This window comes from Schistosoma haematobium, chromosome 2, assembly GCF_000699445.3.
Source record: "Schistosoma haematobium chromosome 2, whole genome shotgun sequence".
Classification (NCBI taxonomy): domain Eukaryota; kingdom Metazoa; phylum Platyhelminthes; class Trematoda; order Strigeidida; family Schistosomatidae; genus Schistosoma; species Schistosoma haematobium.
Window position 1 is genome coordinate 2,293,628 of NC_067197.1, and position 17,660 is coordinate 2,311,287.

The window sequence follows — 17,660 nt, forward strand, 5'->3', positions numbered from 1 at the left end:
GATGTATGTAAATTTACTAATGGATATGAATATACACATAAAATAGATATTTGTTTTAGAATGCCTTGGTGAGTATTATAAAAAGGAAGAAAATTAATAGTTTACTGATTTGCATGCTACTTATATTGACAGATATAAGTAGTATGTAACACTGATCAGTAGTGGAAGACTTGTCAAAAGAAGGTTGCAAAGATTGAAATGAAGGAAACATGAAGGAATTAAGAAATGGAATAATCACAAAGGATATCGAGGACAATTGATGAAAGGTTTGTAAATGAGATATTTAATGTATTGTTTTTACATTTTACTAAAGAACTCTGTAATTGTGCTCTATTTACTAAAGTGGTTATCCTCACTAAGTCTTCGTCAACTATACCTATACGCCATTCCTGTATGGCCTATTAGAATTGAAACTTGTCTCTGTGTAAATTGAATGAGGAGAGCTAACTGGTATGTGGCCGAGGATGATAATGATTAATTGTTTGCTTCATCTGACAGGCGTTAAATGAGTTATATATTCTCATATCTTTATTATTATTGATTGTTGTTGGATTGTGCCATGGTTGTTGTCGGTTTTTGGTGTGGAAATCTATTTACATTCTACTTAGGCTAATCAAGTGTTCTTGATCTGAATTGTGTTGAAGTCCTGTAGAATAGACACTGGGTGGAATGAGAATCTAGCGTGTAGATATTCGTCTAAGATACATTAATGTCCCATATGTGTAAAAGTGGAAACTAAACCGTTATAACGTTAGACGAACTAAAACCGAGCGTTATAAAACTAACAGTATTTCTATATTAGAAGGAGATAAGCCAAAGTAATCATAAGAATGTAATAATAAATATCTTGGAATTTAACAACTTCCATATGAATGTTCTGTTTAGAATTCGATAAAGCATAACAGTTTACTGTAGGATTTAAGTTGTTGATTGTTAGCCCAAGCTTTATCTCACCATCATAATGAGATAAAACAAACAAAATGAGCTCTAAAATTATATAAAATTAAAGGATCCTATTGAAAAAGGACAATTCATAGATCCTTTACACAGAAATGTATCTAAAGATTAGGTTTGCCTCCTTTGTCATTGGAGAGTCTTCTAATGAGATCTTAACTCGTGCCAAAGAACATCTAGGCTATCCAAAAAGATCTCGTTATAAACTTATAGAATGTGAGAATATACAAGCCAAAATGGAAATAGTAGAGCATGTTAGTTTCAATAACCAGCAAATTGATGCATATTGTATCGAAATAATTCCATATAGTTTTTTTCTAATTATAAAGAAATCTGAATGATTGAAGATTTCCATATATATTGTTAAACCCTACTAGACTCATTAGAAAGGATGTCTTAAGTATCTTTCTGATATGGAGCGCTTTCCAAAATAACTACACTTAACTCGTTCAAATCTTTCACTTGAAACATACAAGATATTCACTCATTCACATAAGAAGAGTTACATTTTTTAAATCCACTCGCATTAACACAAATATAACCATGTTGTACATGGAATAACCTTTGACCTAAATAGAATGACTGTAGAATGATCAGTCTTGTCTGTTTGTAATAAATAGTTGATTTACTATTTAAAGTGGATGAGCACTGCTGAGCTGCAATCACAATTGATTGATCACTGGGTGGTGATCAATTTCATGTGTGTCAAGTCATTATTAGTGCAGATCGAATTCTATCGATCATGGTGCAATGTGGCCACCAGCCTAGGTGACTCAGCACTGCATGCACTATTGTGAAATTACATAGTGGTTGGTCACCACCCAGTGACCAATCAATTGTGATTAAATCTCAGTCTTACAGGAGGTTGGTCGCCGCCCGGATAGCTCAGTGGTAACGTCTCTGATTATGAAGCTGGATGACACGGGATCGAATCCGTCAGGGAGCACCAGTTCCCTCAAGATTACAGACACACCTTGCTGACGAGTGCCAAGTAGTACGGTAATCGGGCTCAGGGTTTCCTGTCGACTACCTCCAACCACCATCTAAACTGCTGAGCTGTACCATACTAGGATGGAAGGGTCATCCGATGCTCCCAGGTTTTCAATAGTGGCTTAACATTGATCGGTTCATGATTTCAATAAAAACAATCTCCAGCTTGACAGTTTTATTTATTTCCTGGTAACGGTTACATGCAACATTTTCAATATTTAATAAATGTGTTGTATTCAATACTGAAAATTCATCTGATTTTTTGTTCATTTGATGAATGAGTGCTCAATTCAAGAGCTACATTTTACATCATTAATGTTTATTATTTGAAATCTTTAGTTGAATCATACTAAGATGTTCATGGAAGACAGAACCTGATAATTCTAGACACTTGAAATGAAATTTTCAGTAAAAATAACACCCTCTATTATGAGTATTCAGAAACCTGATAAACATTTACAACGTTGAAGACAAACTTGGTCGGTTTAATTAAAGATAATATAAACTAAATCTGATCTTTGTAAAACTATATAAATAGTGGCTAGCAGTGGAATCTAGGATGTGTATTTCGTCCTATTTAGGACTCGTCAGATGGATAAACCTACATCTCAGAGTTGATGTCCACTCTAGGACTTGAACCTAGTATCATTTGTTTCAAACGCCATCGCATTATCTACCTAATTACTGAGTCCTGAGAGCCATTTGATTGTACAATGAGATGAATTTTAAATCCACTTGGTTTTGTTTTACTTGAATTTTCCCATTGATGGTTAGGATTATAAATAATCAGTCTGTTATTGGCGATACACACAGTATGTACATATGCTTATAAGATATTGATCAATTGTAGTTCTAAATATCAATGGGAAGATTCAAGTAAAAAACAACACCAAGTGAATTCAAGTATGTTACTGTTTTTGCGTAAACAAAATATATATGAAAGAATGTTTATATTACTAAGAAACTGAAATACACCATATTAAGATATGAACTTATGGTAGACCGATTAAATTGTAACTGGGTGAAAAGATATTATTTCATTTTATGATATACCAATCTTGAAGTTGGTTTACGGATCAACAAATGTTTAAATATAGTGAATCATTTGGTATGATCTTCACTCATAGTCTGTAATTTGTGTATATACTCTTTGAGTCATTATTTATTTATTTGAGCATATAAATATTGGTACAAAGGAGCACCGAATACATTTGTGCTACACAAGTCATCTCATCCATGTGTAGACTGTGAAACGGCCCGGGTGCCCGAATTGAAGCAGATGGTTCTCTTAGGGGGCCACACCCGGAGCCTTTGAGCTAACGGTGGGATGAGCAAGGAAGTGGATCAACGTCAGGAGATGCAGTCCCATAGTATCAGGTGACCAACAGTAGGTCCATACGCCATTTGTTCCCTCACGATCATAGAGCCTCTGCGCACTATCGGTTTGAAATCAAGGTTTTTCAACTCCCCTAGATACATCCTTCATATCCACCAACCTGGTTAAAGCAACGAACATTTACTTTTCATCATCTTATCTTCGTAAACAAATCCCCCGCCGCAAGACGACAGTGATTAGGACTTCCTTGACAACGGCTGTATATGCGTGGCCATGTGAGAGCAGATAAATTCCATTGAATTCGCATGAAAATATTATGTTATCATAATGAATAAGAAAATCCTACAAATGATCAATATACATATGTAGATAAACATGAATAATACTTACCGCTACTTGGTGGAACAATAGGAAAGAATGGTGAATAAAAATGCATGAAACCATCATCAAACCAACAACGACCTTGTAAATTTTCTGGATAATCATTACGTATATTTTCTAAATGTAATTCATCATTTTGTACTTTAGAACGTGTAGCAAAATCACCCATATTTACTTGATGACCACTGGGTAATGCAGGAAATTGCCATCCAATATATTGATTTTGTGTTAATGTATCCATTAGTGTATCAGTTTCTTTGTCTGTAAAACATGAATAAGAAAAAATTATTGATTGATTAAGCGAAACTGTTGGGGAGGTTAGACCGTCAGAACTCACTTGAAAAAGGTCATAATTTTGTAATTTTATTTTGAAAGTTTGAATTTCTTTGTTTTAGCGCCAAAAGTTCTCTTTTCATCTACATGTCGTATGTCCCACTTGGGAGAATCTTAAACTCTATTTGTCCGTTGTGTCTTTTAGTATGCTATTTCGTAACGCTTCCTAAGGACGGTTTTGTGCTGTATATATACGTTTTGGTTTGTGTCTGTTGTTATCTCTCGTGATTCTGGCTTTTTGCGGAATATACTTCCCCGTTCGGACTTTGACTTCTCTCTCTAGTTAGCGGGGCTGGGACGCATCGGAATAGCTAGTTTATTGGTCTTTGTTTCGTTCACAGATTAAGTGAACTCGTAATCGCTTCAAACCTAGCAAATTTGATGAAGTAAAACCGGTATGTTTGAAATAAACGATTCATATCTCAGAAGCTGAGATTGGTGTTTTGGACTTAACTGGCTGTGCTAGGCAGCAAGCAGGACCAATAAGTACTCTTGGCTGCCGCGTACGGGTTTTACTTGTGATTGGTCTGATCGATAATTCACGGCTCTCTAATTGGTGGTTAATTGTGAGGCAATACTAAAAACTCATTTCTTTTTCAAGTATGTACTGATAATTTTGTTCAAAAGAATAATCTAATTATCAGTATAAGATTGTGAAGATTGTTGAGCTTAAATTGTGATCATGAACCGATCAGTGTTAGACTATCATTAAAAACCCAGAAGTACTGGATGGTCGTTTCGTCCTGGATCCGAATCTTGGATGCGGAATCATGAATACTCACTTCTGAGGAGTCCCATACTATGACGAAACACTGATCAGTTTGTGGTGGCTGGTACTATGCTAAGCCCACGTAGGCTATTCTAGCTTCTGGACAGACCAACTTATTCATTTTTCTCAAGTGACATCTTGACCTTGTCAATTATTCACTTATAAACCCTCGCTGTTTTTATATGATCACATATCTGTGGTAATTGCTTACTCTATTTATTATGTCTATGGAACTTGCTTTGTGTGACTATACATACTGAATTACTCTTCGCCAAATTGAGTTGGCACAGTCGCCTTCTCTGTTATACGTTGCTTCGTTTCGTTTCTTTGATTGTCTGTTCAGATCAATACACGTATTCCACTAACGTGGATTAATTCGACATAAATGAATGTTGATGATACATATCAAAAGGTATGAAAAATAGTTATTTTGATTGTTTGAATTCAATTTGAGCTTCATTTGAATATATTGACTTATGAATTATGAAACTTTATGCAAATGATCAATCTGTTAAATCTGAAGGAATTCTATTGAAAAGATTAACTGCCGATGATTTGATATTTTAAGGATGTCAATTTAATCGTTATGTTGTAATGAATAAAGTGAAAACTAATAATCAAATTACATGATGTATTTCTGCAGGAACATTGTAAGCTACCACGAGTGAAGTAATTCGATAATGAGTATATGTTTGATCATATTACTCAGTAACAAAACATTTCAATTTCATTCTTATACTAGAGTTGTTGGATGAATGATGTATTTTGGACTTTAATGCTTTAATTGCTTAAACCCATTCACCTTCGTTGAGGTGCACGGGTCGTTTGCTAGCATTCGCTATCGAACTCTGTCCTGGGCATTCATTTCAATTATCGACGTAATGTGTTCCTTAGGTTTATTTCCGTCTGTAGCTCTTCTAGATTTATTGCCTGTTCCAAGACCAGGTAAAGAATGGGGATTAGGTATGGGATCAGTAACTCCGTACCGTATAAAACAATATTGCTAAAAAAACTCTAACTAGAATAACCAATTTAAAGCACTTAAACTCTGCCATGAGAGTTAAAGGATCTTCATTCAGTAGAATTATCTCATCTCATGATGAAAGTTAAGACTCTATTACTCTGCTTCGGTTTGCATTAAAAGAGAAAATTCATGTCATTTTAAATATAAATTAATTTTAATAGTTGAATTCATGATTAGATGATCATGGAAAACCTGGAAGCACTGGATGGTCATTTCGTCCTATTTTGGGACTCCTCAGCAGTGTGCATTCACAATCCCTTCTCTCGAGGATCGAACCTAGGACCTATTGGTTTCGCGTGTGATTGCTTAACATCTAGACAACTGAGCCGGCTTCCAACTCTGTTAATGTCTAACTTCAACTAAACCACGAAATTGAGCGACACATCCATCACTGTCATCAGTGAGTTAATATTTCACAACAGACCTAGTTGAAATTCACTGGTCACAACTTCTCATTAGAACTTCAGGAAATACCTTTTGAAGCTAGTCACTAATGAGCATATGTTAATTAATATCAGAAGGAGTTTTGTGAATATTTTCCATGGTGGTTATCCATAGTTGTCTAGCTTCAATTGATTCATGATCTCAACTAATGAAATTACAAAACCCCTTCATATTTTGTTTATAATTAGTTTGATATTCTTACCTCGAATAATGCACTTTAATTGAATATTCTGTCCAGGTTGTACTTTTAACACACCTTGATTATTTAATCCACCAACAGTTACTTCATATCTTGAATGTGTTACTTGGAATAGAAAAAGAGAAAAAAAGAAGAATCAGGGAATTAATATGAAATGGTATTTATAAAATATGTATTTACTAAATCTAACATTAACATTATTTAAACGAATAGGAGGTTTAAGGAAGATCTGTGCTCCTACATGAGAAGTAACTGTTTAGACTATCAAATTAACATGTGAGGCAGGATCGTGGATGCGCACTGTTGAGGAGTCCCACAATAGGATGAAACGGCCGCTCAGTGCTTCCAAGTTTTCCATGGTGGTCTAGCTTCAGTTGACTCATGATCTCAACTATCAAAATTAAGTTTAATTTAGTTGTATGAAATATATCAAGCCTTAACAAACACAACTGTTCAATATGTGTATATTTTCAATGATTTGATCATTTATCCTTGTAATTGTACACTAAGAATAGAAAAATATAGCACATATTGTCCCAATAATCCTCACATTCGATGATGTTATGGTAGATATGTGTAACTGATCTACTGTTATGAAGTTCACTGACTATAATCACTGTCTGTTTCAGTTTAGACATTTCACAATTTAATCTCTTAATCACTCTTGGATGTGCGATGAAAGTGACATTGAAGGGAACTATATAATGAAATACAATATAAGTGATAAGTATAGTTTTACCTGTCTAAATCAGAGAAGAGTTACTGTATTGAAGAAAGAAACATTGAGTCTGCTCACTTTTGAAAACTTATGTCATTTTTTGTTTGGTTGTTTGTTCTTAATATTTTGTATTGTTTAACTGAATGTAAATTGTGATCGTGGATGAGCACTACTGAATAGTCGCATACTAGAACGAAACGGCCGTCCACTGATTTCGGGTTTACCAAGGTGATTTAATTTTAATTGACTAATGAACTCAACTATTAAACTAACCGAGTCAATAGAGATAATTAACTGTGAAAGAATATTATCACAATGAATGTATTTTGTGCATGTTCAATGCGTCTGTGTATAGAAAGATCATTTCCTTAGGAAGTAGTCACTGATGTTACTATCCAGAACAACAATAAAAACTTTTCATCTAAATTATTCAGCTCAGAATAACTCTGTGTGATGTACATAGTTATATTATGCTTGCTGTTAACTATAGTTATATTGTGTTATCCCTGTGTAGTTAACGATCAACTTACCGAATATTTGGTTGCCATACGTCAATCCATTGATTATCATCTAACTAATTAAACATAGTTTAATATATTCGGTTTGACGTTACATATTATGTGTAGTAAGTCTTGACTACATTGTGGAGATAGGCCTGACAAGTTTATTTTGTAAATAGTTTTCAATGTTATTCCACGGTATGTATATTTAACAATAAATGACTGTAACTGTTGTTTTTAGTAAATCACCTTGAACACACTTTCCGTTATGATACTGACATAGCGTGACATATTCTTGCTGGCTAACAAATACACTACTACTCACACACTCTTCGTTCTATCTTCGTTTGTGATTGAGTTAACTGAAGTCTAAATCAAATACTGTCTACGTTTATAGACTGTAATTGGAATATATCACATCCTACGTTGGATTACATCACTGGAGAGTTCGTCAACCAGATTGGAATTACCAAGCATTTATAATTGTAGTTTCTTAGTACCAGACCAAAGTCGAACATGCATCAATTTGGTGAACTTAAATAAATTCCACAACCCCTATACTAGTAATCAACATGTGCTCACTAGTGACTAGCTTCGTGAGGGAATTCTCGGAGTTCTAGTGAGAAGCCGTGACCAGTGGAGCTAATCCTTGTCGGGTAGAGACAGGTATCTACCTCAGTACAACGGAAGTTGGTCGCGCAATTTCGTGGATTGGTTGATGTTAGAAACTGTCACCATTGGATGCCGGTTCAGTGGTCCAGTTGGTTAAGCGTTCGCGCGCGAGACCGAAGGCGCTCGGTTTGAATCCCGCTCGCGGGATCGTGGGTGCGCACTGCTGAGGAGTTCCACAATAGGACGAAACGGCCGTTCAATGCTTCCAGGTTCTCAATTGTGATGGTCTAACATCAATCGCTTCATGATCTCAATCAAAAACCCAACTTTCTATTGTATTTGTAATAACTAACTTATATATATATTAACATTACTATTGATCTTTATTAACTTTGTTGATACTTTTTGCGTTTATATATCGTCTAGTCCATCACAACATAACTAGAGTAAAGTCAATATGGAATAGGGTTTGAATTTATGACTGAATCAATAAAAGTTGATTTCTTTTCTTCACTAGACCATTAATCTATTGAGACAGTGTTCTGATGGTGTATAATTAAAACTTTTTAACTCACCATCTATATAATCTGGCAAGCCTTCTACATCTTTTGGTACTTTGACTAAGAAATATGGACTAGCATAACGTTGTAAACCTTGATCAGGATATTTATCTGATTTATAATTGATTTCAGCTATACAACGAACTTGTATACGATTTCTAATATCTTTACCATTCAAATGACTACGTAGTTCATTCAATTTTATTTTACCAATTTCTGGGTCTATATCAATATTTTTAGCTAATTCTAACGTAGAAGCTGGTAATCCATTCAAACGTATCACTTCTATGCCATAAATAATTTCTACATCTGTTATTGTCTCTTCAGTAATTGGTTCATTTGTTGTTTGATCTAAAGAAATTAGAAAAATAATAATGATTAGTTCTTTATAAATAAAAAAGAAATGAGCATCTATAATACATTTACTTCTTCAATATATACTTACTTACTTATTTATGCCTGTTACTCCTCGTGGAGGAGGAAAGGCTGCCCGAAAATACGCCAACCAGATTAAACAAATCAAATCACTTAAACTCTTTCATTTTGTGGTTAATTTCAAAAGAATACACTGAACATTCGTACTATTATGAATAGTATTGTAGTGAACGAGAACACCAGTGGTGACAACTAAATGTATTTGCAAAATGTTAATCAGTTGTCTCAAACTTCATTGTTCCTTTGTCTCCACACCAATCATTCTCTGTTCTCATACTCTTTTCGTCGATCTTCTTAATCTTTTGTGCCAGGGATTTCACTTTTGACTGATGCTTCATACTACTCATATCTGTCGACACCAGTAGTATGCATCGAAACATTATTAAGATATATATCGGTTGATTGTATTACTCTTGTTATAACTTGTAGCATTTTGCCCCTATCAATACATGACGTAATGATACCGCCAATTAGAGAATAATGACTTATCAACCGGACCAATGACATAAAAACCCGTACGAGGAATCTAAACACTTTATCTGTTTTATCTTTCTTCTTAGCTCTGTCCGTCTTCTTCACAACACTAATACCAGCCTCTGCAATATCAATCATGTATTTAAAACATACTGGGTTTATAGACAAACCAAAAAAGACCACATCGTACCATAAAATAGGAAACAACGTTTGTACAAGATCTAGCCAAAAGTAGCTGTGAATGTGTGAAACTGTAATTAATAGACTGGGCATAACTCAATAATGACAAATCGTAGTCTATGGATCAAAATAAAGTTTATGATAAGAGGAACATTAATATACATAGTTTAGTTACTTAGCCGTTATGCAATAAAAATATACGTATAGTAATAGTCCAGAAATAGATCCCAGCAGCTACCAATCACAATTCTCGTCGAGATATAACACGTGATGGAGCTTTCTAGAATATTAACGTGGCATGCTACTATTGAACAATAGCATAACATGCCTCTTTGTGGATTGGCTAAATTATAATCACGTTATAACAAAAACTGCTATCTATAAATATCCAACAAATACTTCCCCAGCATTCTTCTATCTTCTGATTTTGTGACTGTAAAGTTCTATATGACCGAGTGCCGTAGTTGTATACTGTATTCTACATTAATCAAGTAGCGAACATAACAACTCTAGCCTTCTTAAATGTATAGTGACCTACTTTTATCAAGAGAACGCGATTAGTTTAATGGAAACAATTATTATTATAATCAATTGTACGAGTGATTGTTTTACTGTAATTGCTTGTTTATCTGTACTAAAGACATTTTCCCTTCCTTTGATAGTGACCTCGCACGAATTCGGTTACGCTTAGTAACCACACTTGTACTCCTTTGGCGCGTTCTCGGTATCCTTTCAATACCACAAGATCGCCAGCAAATACATCTCGACTACAGTCATTAACTGCCTTCTGATATTTGGCTTACGGGGGATCTTATCGGTTAATTAGCACGTAGTCTTCCTGTAGTGGTGATCATAGTCAAACGCGACTCGACTCCACACTACAAATGTATTTCACTACATACTTTTTATATAATGATTCATTTTCAAAAGAAATAAGATTCAATTTTATATGTGAAACTTTACAGACGACGACACTTAGTTGTTTTGAAATGTACATTCAAATGGGAACATGATTAAAGATTTATGAATATGACAAATAAATTTTGTTTCTTTTTTTGTTCTATGTCTATACATAAACATTGAAGATAATGAATTGTGGTTTATGTAGTTGAATCATCAACCAGATTAGAAACTATGGGACATGTGATAAACTAAAGATTAAAAACACAACTACAATGGGGTAAACATAAATCACTACTATAAATGGGAATAAGCATTAATGACTTAGTAATTTTTATGGGATATAATACACTTAAATGTTAAAGTTACTAATATGAGTGATTAAAAAGGGATCAAAACAGGTATAGTAAATGAAATAAATATGAAGAAAACTAAAGTGATTGGGAAGAAATAGGTTTTAGAAACTGTTTATATAAGATCGAATGGTGGTTGGAGGTAGTCGACAGGGAACCCTGGACCTGGGTTTCGTGCTACTTGGATAGCTCAGTGGTAACGTCTCTGACTATGAAGTTGGGTGACACGGGATCGAACCCGTCAGGGAGCACCAGTTCCCTCAAGATTACACGTACACCTTACTGACGAGTGCCTGTATATTACTAACACTTTTGAGATACTAAAAGGTGTATGTACTCCTTTAGGTAGTATCGGTTTGATTTTATTAGTGATCAAGGATAATGAAACAGATAATGAATGGTCATAGTCAACTAAATTCTACCGAATATGAGATTTCATAACCTAAAACACTGTCATGGTCGATATTCTATTATACATCATGAGATATGTTTCAATAAACGTGTCAACTGCACATTAAATGGCTGGATAAACGAATGACCATTCAATATTTCAAGTGCAGCAACTTAGCCTTGTAGTGTCGGTCTCTATATTAAACCCATATAGCCTATTTTAGCATCTGGGCAACCCAATATATTCATTCTTCTTGAGTTACATTTTGACTTTGTTAATTATTCGCTTGTCAAACTTAAATATTATTATATAAGCGTACGTATGGGTATTTCCTATCTTATTCGTCACATGTGTGACTACAAATATTGATTCATGCTTGATTAAATAGAGTTAGCTCACATGCCTTCTTCATTGCGTGTTATTTTGCTTCGCTCACTTCTCTTCGCTTTGTTCCTCTGATTGCCTGACCAGATTAATGAGTGTACAAAATATACTTATTCAAAACTTCGTTCTCGTACTTGACTTATCTCATTCGTTTATTTAGTAACGCGATTCAAATCGATAATGATATAAGTGGATTGTCAACAAGTAGATTTCGATAACAATTATTCGTACAACCTGCCTAGAATCAAATATTCGAGGGCCAATAAACCCTTATAAAGGTGTGTATTAAGGAAGGGCACTCTCAGAGTAGTTGGATGAAATTGCTGATATAGAGATCTAGACAAATAATCCCATCGAAATTAGTTTGTAATATTACACAGATAAACCAGAAGGTTTCAAATATCAAAAGGGTGATAGAAAAATGAATATGAAGTGTAATTTAAATAAATGTAATTAGCTCTATAGTTACTGCCGGTCTCAAGCGCGGATAAAGGAGGAGGGTTAGGTATGGGGTTAGCGACCCCATTCCGTAGAAAACTAACTCACTAAAAAAGCATTAACGAGAAACATATTTCAAACCAAAAATATTTAAAAGATTAAACTCGCTTACTCATTGCAATACAGTTTAATTCTACACTTTCTCCTTTATCAGCTGATAATGCTCCATTCTCATCTAATCCATCAACTTTAATGAAAATATCACTGTCTTTTGTTGTCGCAACTAGAAGAAAGCAAAGCAAATTTATAATGATTAAGATTGATTAGAATTATGATAATACAACAACAACTATGACTACGACTACTACTACTACTACTAGTACTAAGTACCCGTTTGACTAAACGCTTGAATCGGTTTCTTAAGTTCTTCTAGTAACACCCAGGCTAAATCTACATGACAACTTGAACAAAAGAGAACAGGCGCAAAATGTGAACAGAAAGCTATACTCCAAAGTTAGTTTGTGTGCATAAAATTGAGGTTCCTCATAGCATTTCAGATAACCTTGACCTTCCGGAAGTTTCTGGAATCTTATCAAATATAGTTGCAGGACAGATAATCATCTAGTCAAAAATATGACACATGATGCTTCAATTTCTAGATGTTTCTGAAAAACTTCTATTCCTAGCTGGTTGAATGAGATATTTCTCAACATTTTCAAGGTCCCTCTAAGCTTTTTTAAAGAATACTCTGGATCTCGTTAATAACTATAACCCCTACTATCAAATTAACATTCATACACTTTGTAACTGATAATTCATTCAATTTCATTTCATCTTGGGAAGAACAATAACATACTTCATTTGGAAGTATTGATTGGTTTCATTTGAATCGAACCAAATTGATATTATTGTCAGTGCTTGGTAACTATTAATAATGGTAATGTGTGATATGCTACCAACACAGTATTCAAAAGTAACTCTCTCATTATAAGGTTTAAAAGTCTTCAGTTACACTTCTGGACTAATCTTATGTGGTCTCTTCTGTGAATAGCTGGTATTATACGAATATCCAACACTTTAGTTACAATCATGTGATGATCTTAGTTACATACTTTTGTAAGAATATCTAGTGAAAGGGGAATTCAAACATCTTTTGTTCAAAGCTAAATCATGTGTAAACGGTAAAAACACTTACTTGGCTGCATAGGTGCAATAAAATCTCTACGTCCAGTACCATCACTATCAATGATATCGAAACGGAAGTGTGGAGAATAAAATACTTCTTCACTCCGAGATAATTGAGTATCTTCATCAAGTGATTCTTCCGATGGAACTATTACACGACAACGGCCAAGAATTGATGTTGTTTGTTTTAATCCTTGTAAAATTAATTGATTTTCATTTACTTCTAATCGACTATCTCCTATTCCAATTAATGATGTTGTATCAATTGGTGTACCATCTAAACGACTGAATTCCCAACCGTAAATTACAGATTCTTTTGTATGTTGTTTAGTTGAACGATCTTATTATTGGAAAGAAGTACATATATATAATAAACATGAAATTCAAGGAATTTAGCTACTCATCATCTACTAAATAAGTACGTGAACTAAGTTGATATAAAGTTTATTTCACAATCGGTTTCGTGGAGATTTTTAGAAATTTCACTTGTTGAAATCATGAGTCATTTGAAGCTAGACCACCATGGAAAACCTGGAAGCACTGGACGGCCGTTTTGTCCTAGTATGAGACTCCTCAGCAGTGCGCATTCACGATATATAACTGCAATCATTACCACACAATCTATTACTCGCAGCATTGCACTTTTTTCTCCATTATTTCCATTGTTAAAAACGTTCTTGTAACTCATTAGAACTCATACTTCATATCTCATTTACCAATGTTTACAATTGACTAATTACTGGATGGTGATCAATGTTAAGTATACCAGATCCTTTTTAGTGAAGATCAAATTCTATCAACCATGTTGCAATGTAGCTTCTAGTCTTTGTGACTCGACATTGCATGAACTTTATTGAGATAAGATAGTGATTAGAGGTAGCCAATAGGATAGCTCAATGATAACGTCTCTGACTGTGAAACTGGGTGATACGTGATTGAATCCGTTAGCGAGCATCAGTTCCTTCAAGATTACATGTACACTTTTCTGACGAGTGTCAAATAGCAAGAAACCTAGTTCCAAGGTTTCCTGTTGACGGCCTCTAATCACCATCTTGTTTACCGACGTTTCATGTTTTATCACCACATCTATTCAATCTCATTATTTGATAAATAAATGCACTATAACAAGATCAGATCAACTTCAGATAATAGACAATACGACTGATCATTTATTTATTTTTATGGCTCATTTCTTCTGTATACGAACAATAGTTTCACAATGAATGATAACTTCATATTAGACTATCTTAAGATGAACATCAGTAAGTAGTAGAATTCCTTAAAGGTAGCATACAGACTAAATTACAAACAAAAACCATTCCAATTCGTTGAATAACGAGCCTTAGTAATGGTATAATTGCACTGAATTAAAACAAATATACTTACCTGTAGCAATACATTCTAATTTTACTGAAGAACCTTCAGTACCAGATAGTCTTCCACGATCATCTAGACCAACAACACTTACAGAAAGACGATTTAATTTTTCTAAAATAATAAATATACATATGAGAATAACAGAATTAGTTATTTTTAAAAAGACTTGTATATTCTAGTCAGCTCCACCTGGGGTCGCTCTAGAGGCTACTGCCGGTCCCATTCCCGGATAAAGGGGGAGGGTTGGACATGGGGTTAGCAACCCCATCCCGCAGAAAACTAACTCCCTAAAAAACGCTAACCAGAAAAAATTATTCAAACCTTTTAAACTCTGCCCTGGGTGTCAGAAGGTCTACATTTAGAAGAGTTATGACGTCAAATGATGAAAGCCGAGTTCTATCGGAAGTCATGAGGTCGATGCCCCTTTTGAAAACCAGAGCGACCATTTATTTAGGTACATGGAATGCTCGTACAATGTGGGAGACCGGGAGAGTCTTCCAAATTGCTGCAGTATATTCTATTCGTTTTTATTATAAACTGGATACTTCAAATTCGTTGTACAAGTTTCTGACTATCTACACCAACTAGCTCAGTGGGTAAACGTCTATGGCTTAAAATGACAGATATGGGAGTTTGAGAGTAAATGGAAAGATCAGTATTGAGATACAAGTGCATCCAGTTGACAAGTCACATATAATATGAAATATACATATCCAAATATAATAAATTGTTTTTGATAGAGTTCTGTTCTCTGAGCTGGATGGTTTGGTCGTGGAGCTAATGATGTCATTCAGAAAAAACTATGAAAGCTCCATGACCATGTAGCGTGGAGTCGAGTCGCGGTTGACTATGATCACCACTACAAGAAGGATGCGTACCAGATATCAGAAGGCGATTGAAGGTTGTAACAAGATATATTTGCCGGAGATCTCGTGGTATCGAAAGAATACCGAGATTGTACCGAAAGGATACCAGCGGGATCACTGAGCAAACGTGAGTGCGTGCAAGGTCACAATCAACGGAAACTAGAATGTCTTTAGTACAGTAAAAAAATCACTGGTACAATTGGTTATAATAATAATTGCTTCCATTAAACCAATCGCGTTCTCTTGATAAAAGTAGGTCACTACAACCAAACCATCCAGCCTAGAGAACACAATTCCATTAAAATCTCATGCAATTGGTTCCCTTTATGAATTTTAATAGAGCCAGAACAAACATTGATGCAGAATAGTATGAATTCATATTAGTTCAAGGTTTCTCGTCAGCGGCTTACAAACCAAAATTGTGATAGAATTTTTTTACATGGAGATAGTGTGAAAACAATTGACATACATGAGTGTAAATAACTGGGTTACAATAATAACTATATATATATATGCTAGGAACAGGTCAGAGGACAAAAGAGGGGGGTTAATCCAGGTTGGGTGGTGTAATAATTTAAGAGGATCAGGTGGTGGAAATGTGTGAATAAAATTTATTTTAAGAATTAGGTAATAGGGGGGGTGGAGTATAAAATATCTTAAAATAAGTAAATGAATAAAATAACCAAAACACAAAACTAACAGAAACAAAAAGATTACCAATGTAGTGATAAGTATATTAAAGTCTCTCTTTGGATGCATAAGTCCGGTTTCAGTTTTTTAATATGCTCAGAAATGCGAACCTGTACTCTTCTCTCAGTTCTTCCAATGTACGTGCCGTAGCGCATACATTGGAAGAACTGAGAGAAGAGTACAGGTTCGCATTTCTGAGCATATTAAAAAACTGAAACCGGACTTATGCATCCAAAGAGAGACTTTAATATACTTATCACTACATTGGTAATCTTTTTGTTTCTGTTAGTTTTGTGTTTTGGTTATTTTATTCATTTACTTATTTTAAGATATTTTATACTCCACCCCCCCTATTACCTAATTCTTAAAATAAATTTTATTCACACATTTCCACCACCTGATCCTCTTAAATTATTACACCACCCAACCTGGATCAACCCCCCTCTTTTGTCCTCTGACCTGTTCCTAGCATATATATATATAGTTATTATTGTAACCCAGTTATTTACACTCATGTATGTCAATTGTTTTCACACTATCTCCATGTAAAAAAATTCTATCACAATTTTGGTTTGTAAGCCGCTGACGAGAAACCTTGAACTAATATGAATTCATACTATTCTGCATCAATGTTTGTTCTTGCTCCATTAAAATCGTCCACCTAAGCTACAAATCTTTCCGATTGTAAGACAAATCAAACGTCTAGTGTTTTCAGGTTTATAAATACTTTATCATTTCTATGTAGATTGTACATAATACACAATTTGTAATATCTTAAGAGATTATTTATACTCTCATGAACGTTCAAGAAGACAAAGACTCTATACGTAAATTCATATGAAATTGTCTTTGTTTCTTTTTCAATTTACATTCATTACCTAATAGCGGGTTATTTTAAGAATCATCTATATGGAGTTGTGGAGATAGTTGAGTTGTAATTGAGATTACAACTAGATTAATGTTAAACTACTGTTGAAAATGTGAAAGCATTGAATAGTTGTTTTTATCCTAATATGGAACTATTTAGCAGTGAGCATTCACGACCTTACACGCGGGACTCAAACCCACGACCATTGGTCTCTCGTGCGAACAATTTACATCTACATCATTAAGCTAGCATCCAATATTGTTAATGCTTCTTACTATAATTTTCAATAGTGAAAAAAT

The 17,660-nt window shown here is 34.4% G+C and overlaps 1 protein-coding gene across 1 annotated transcript in view; it reads right to left on the reverse strand.

The window, feature by feature from the left end:
• MS3_00006024 (uncharacterized protein) overlaps window positions 1-17,660 on the reverse strand; it is a 256,723-nt gene that overhangs the window by 120,248 nt on the left and 118,815 nt on the right. Inside the window, exons 45-50 of the mRNA XM_051214123.1 lie at window positions 14,947-15,048; window positions 13,571-13,900; window positions 12,548-12,658; window positions 8,836-9,171; window positions 6,434-6,535; window positions 3,671-3,922 (exon numbers count right to left, since the gene is read on the reverse strand). Coding sequence (XP_051067251.1) covers window positions 3,671-3,922; window positions 6,434-6,535; window positions 8,836-9,171; window positions 12,548-12,658; window positions 13,571-13,900; window positions 14,947-15,048 — 1,233 coding nt within the window. The remainder of the gene's footprint in view (window positions 1-3,670; window positions 3,923-6,433; window positions 6,536-8,835; window positions 9,172-12,547; window positions 12,659-13,570; window positions 13,901-14,946; window positions 15,049-17,660) is intronic.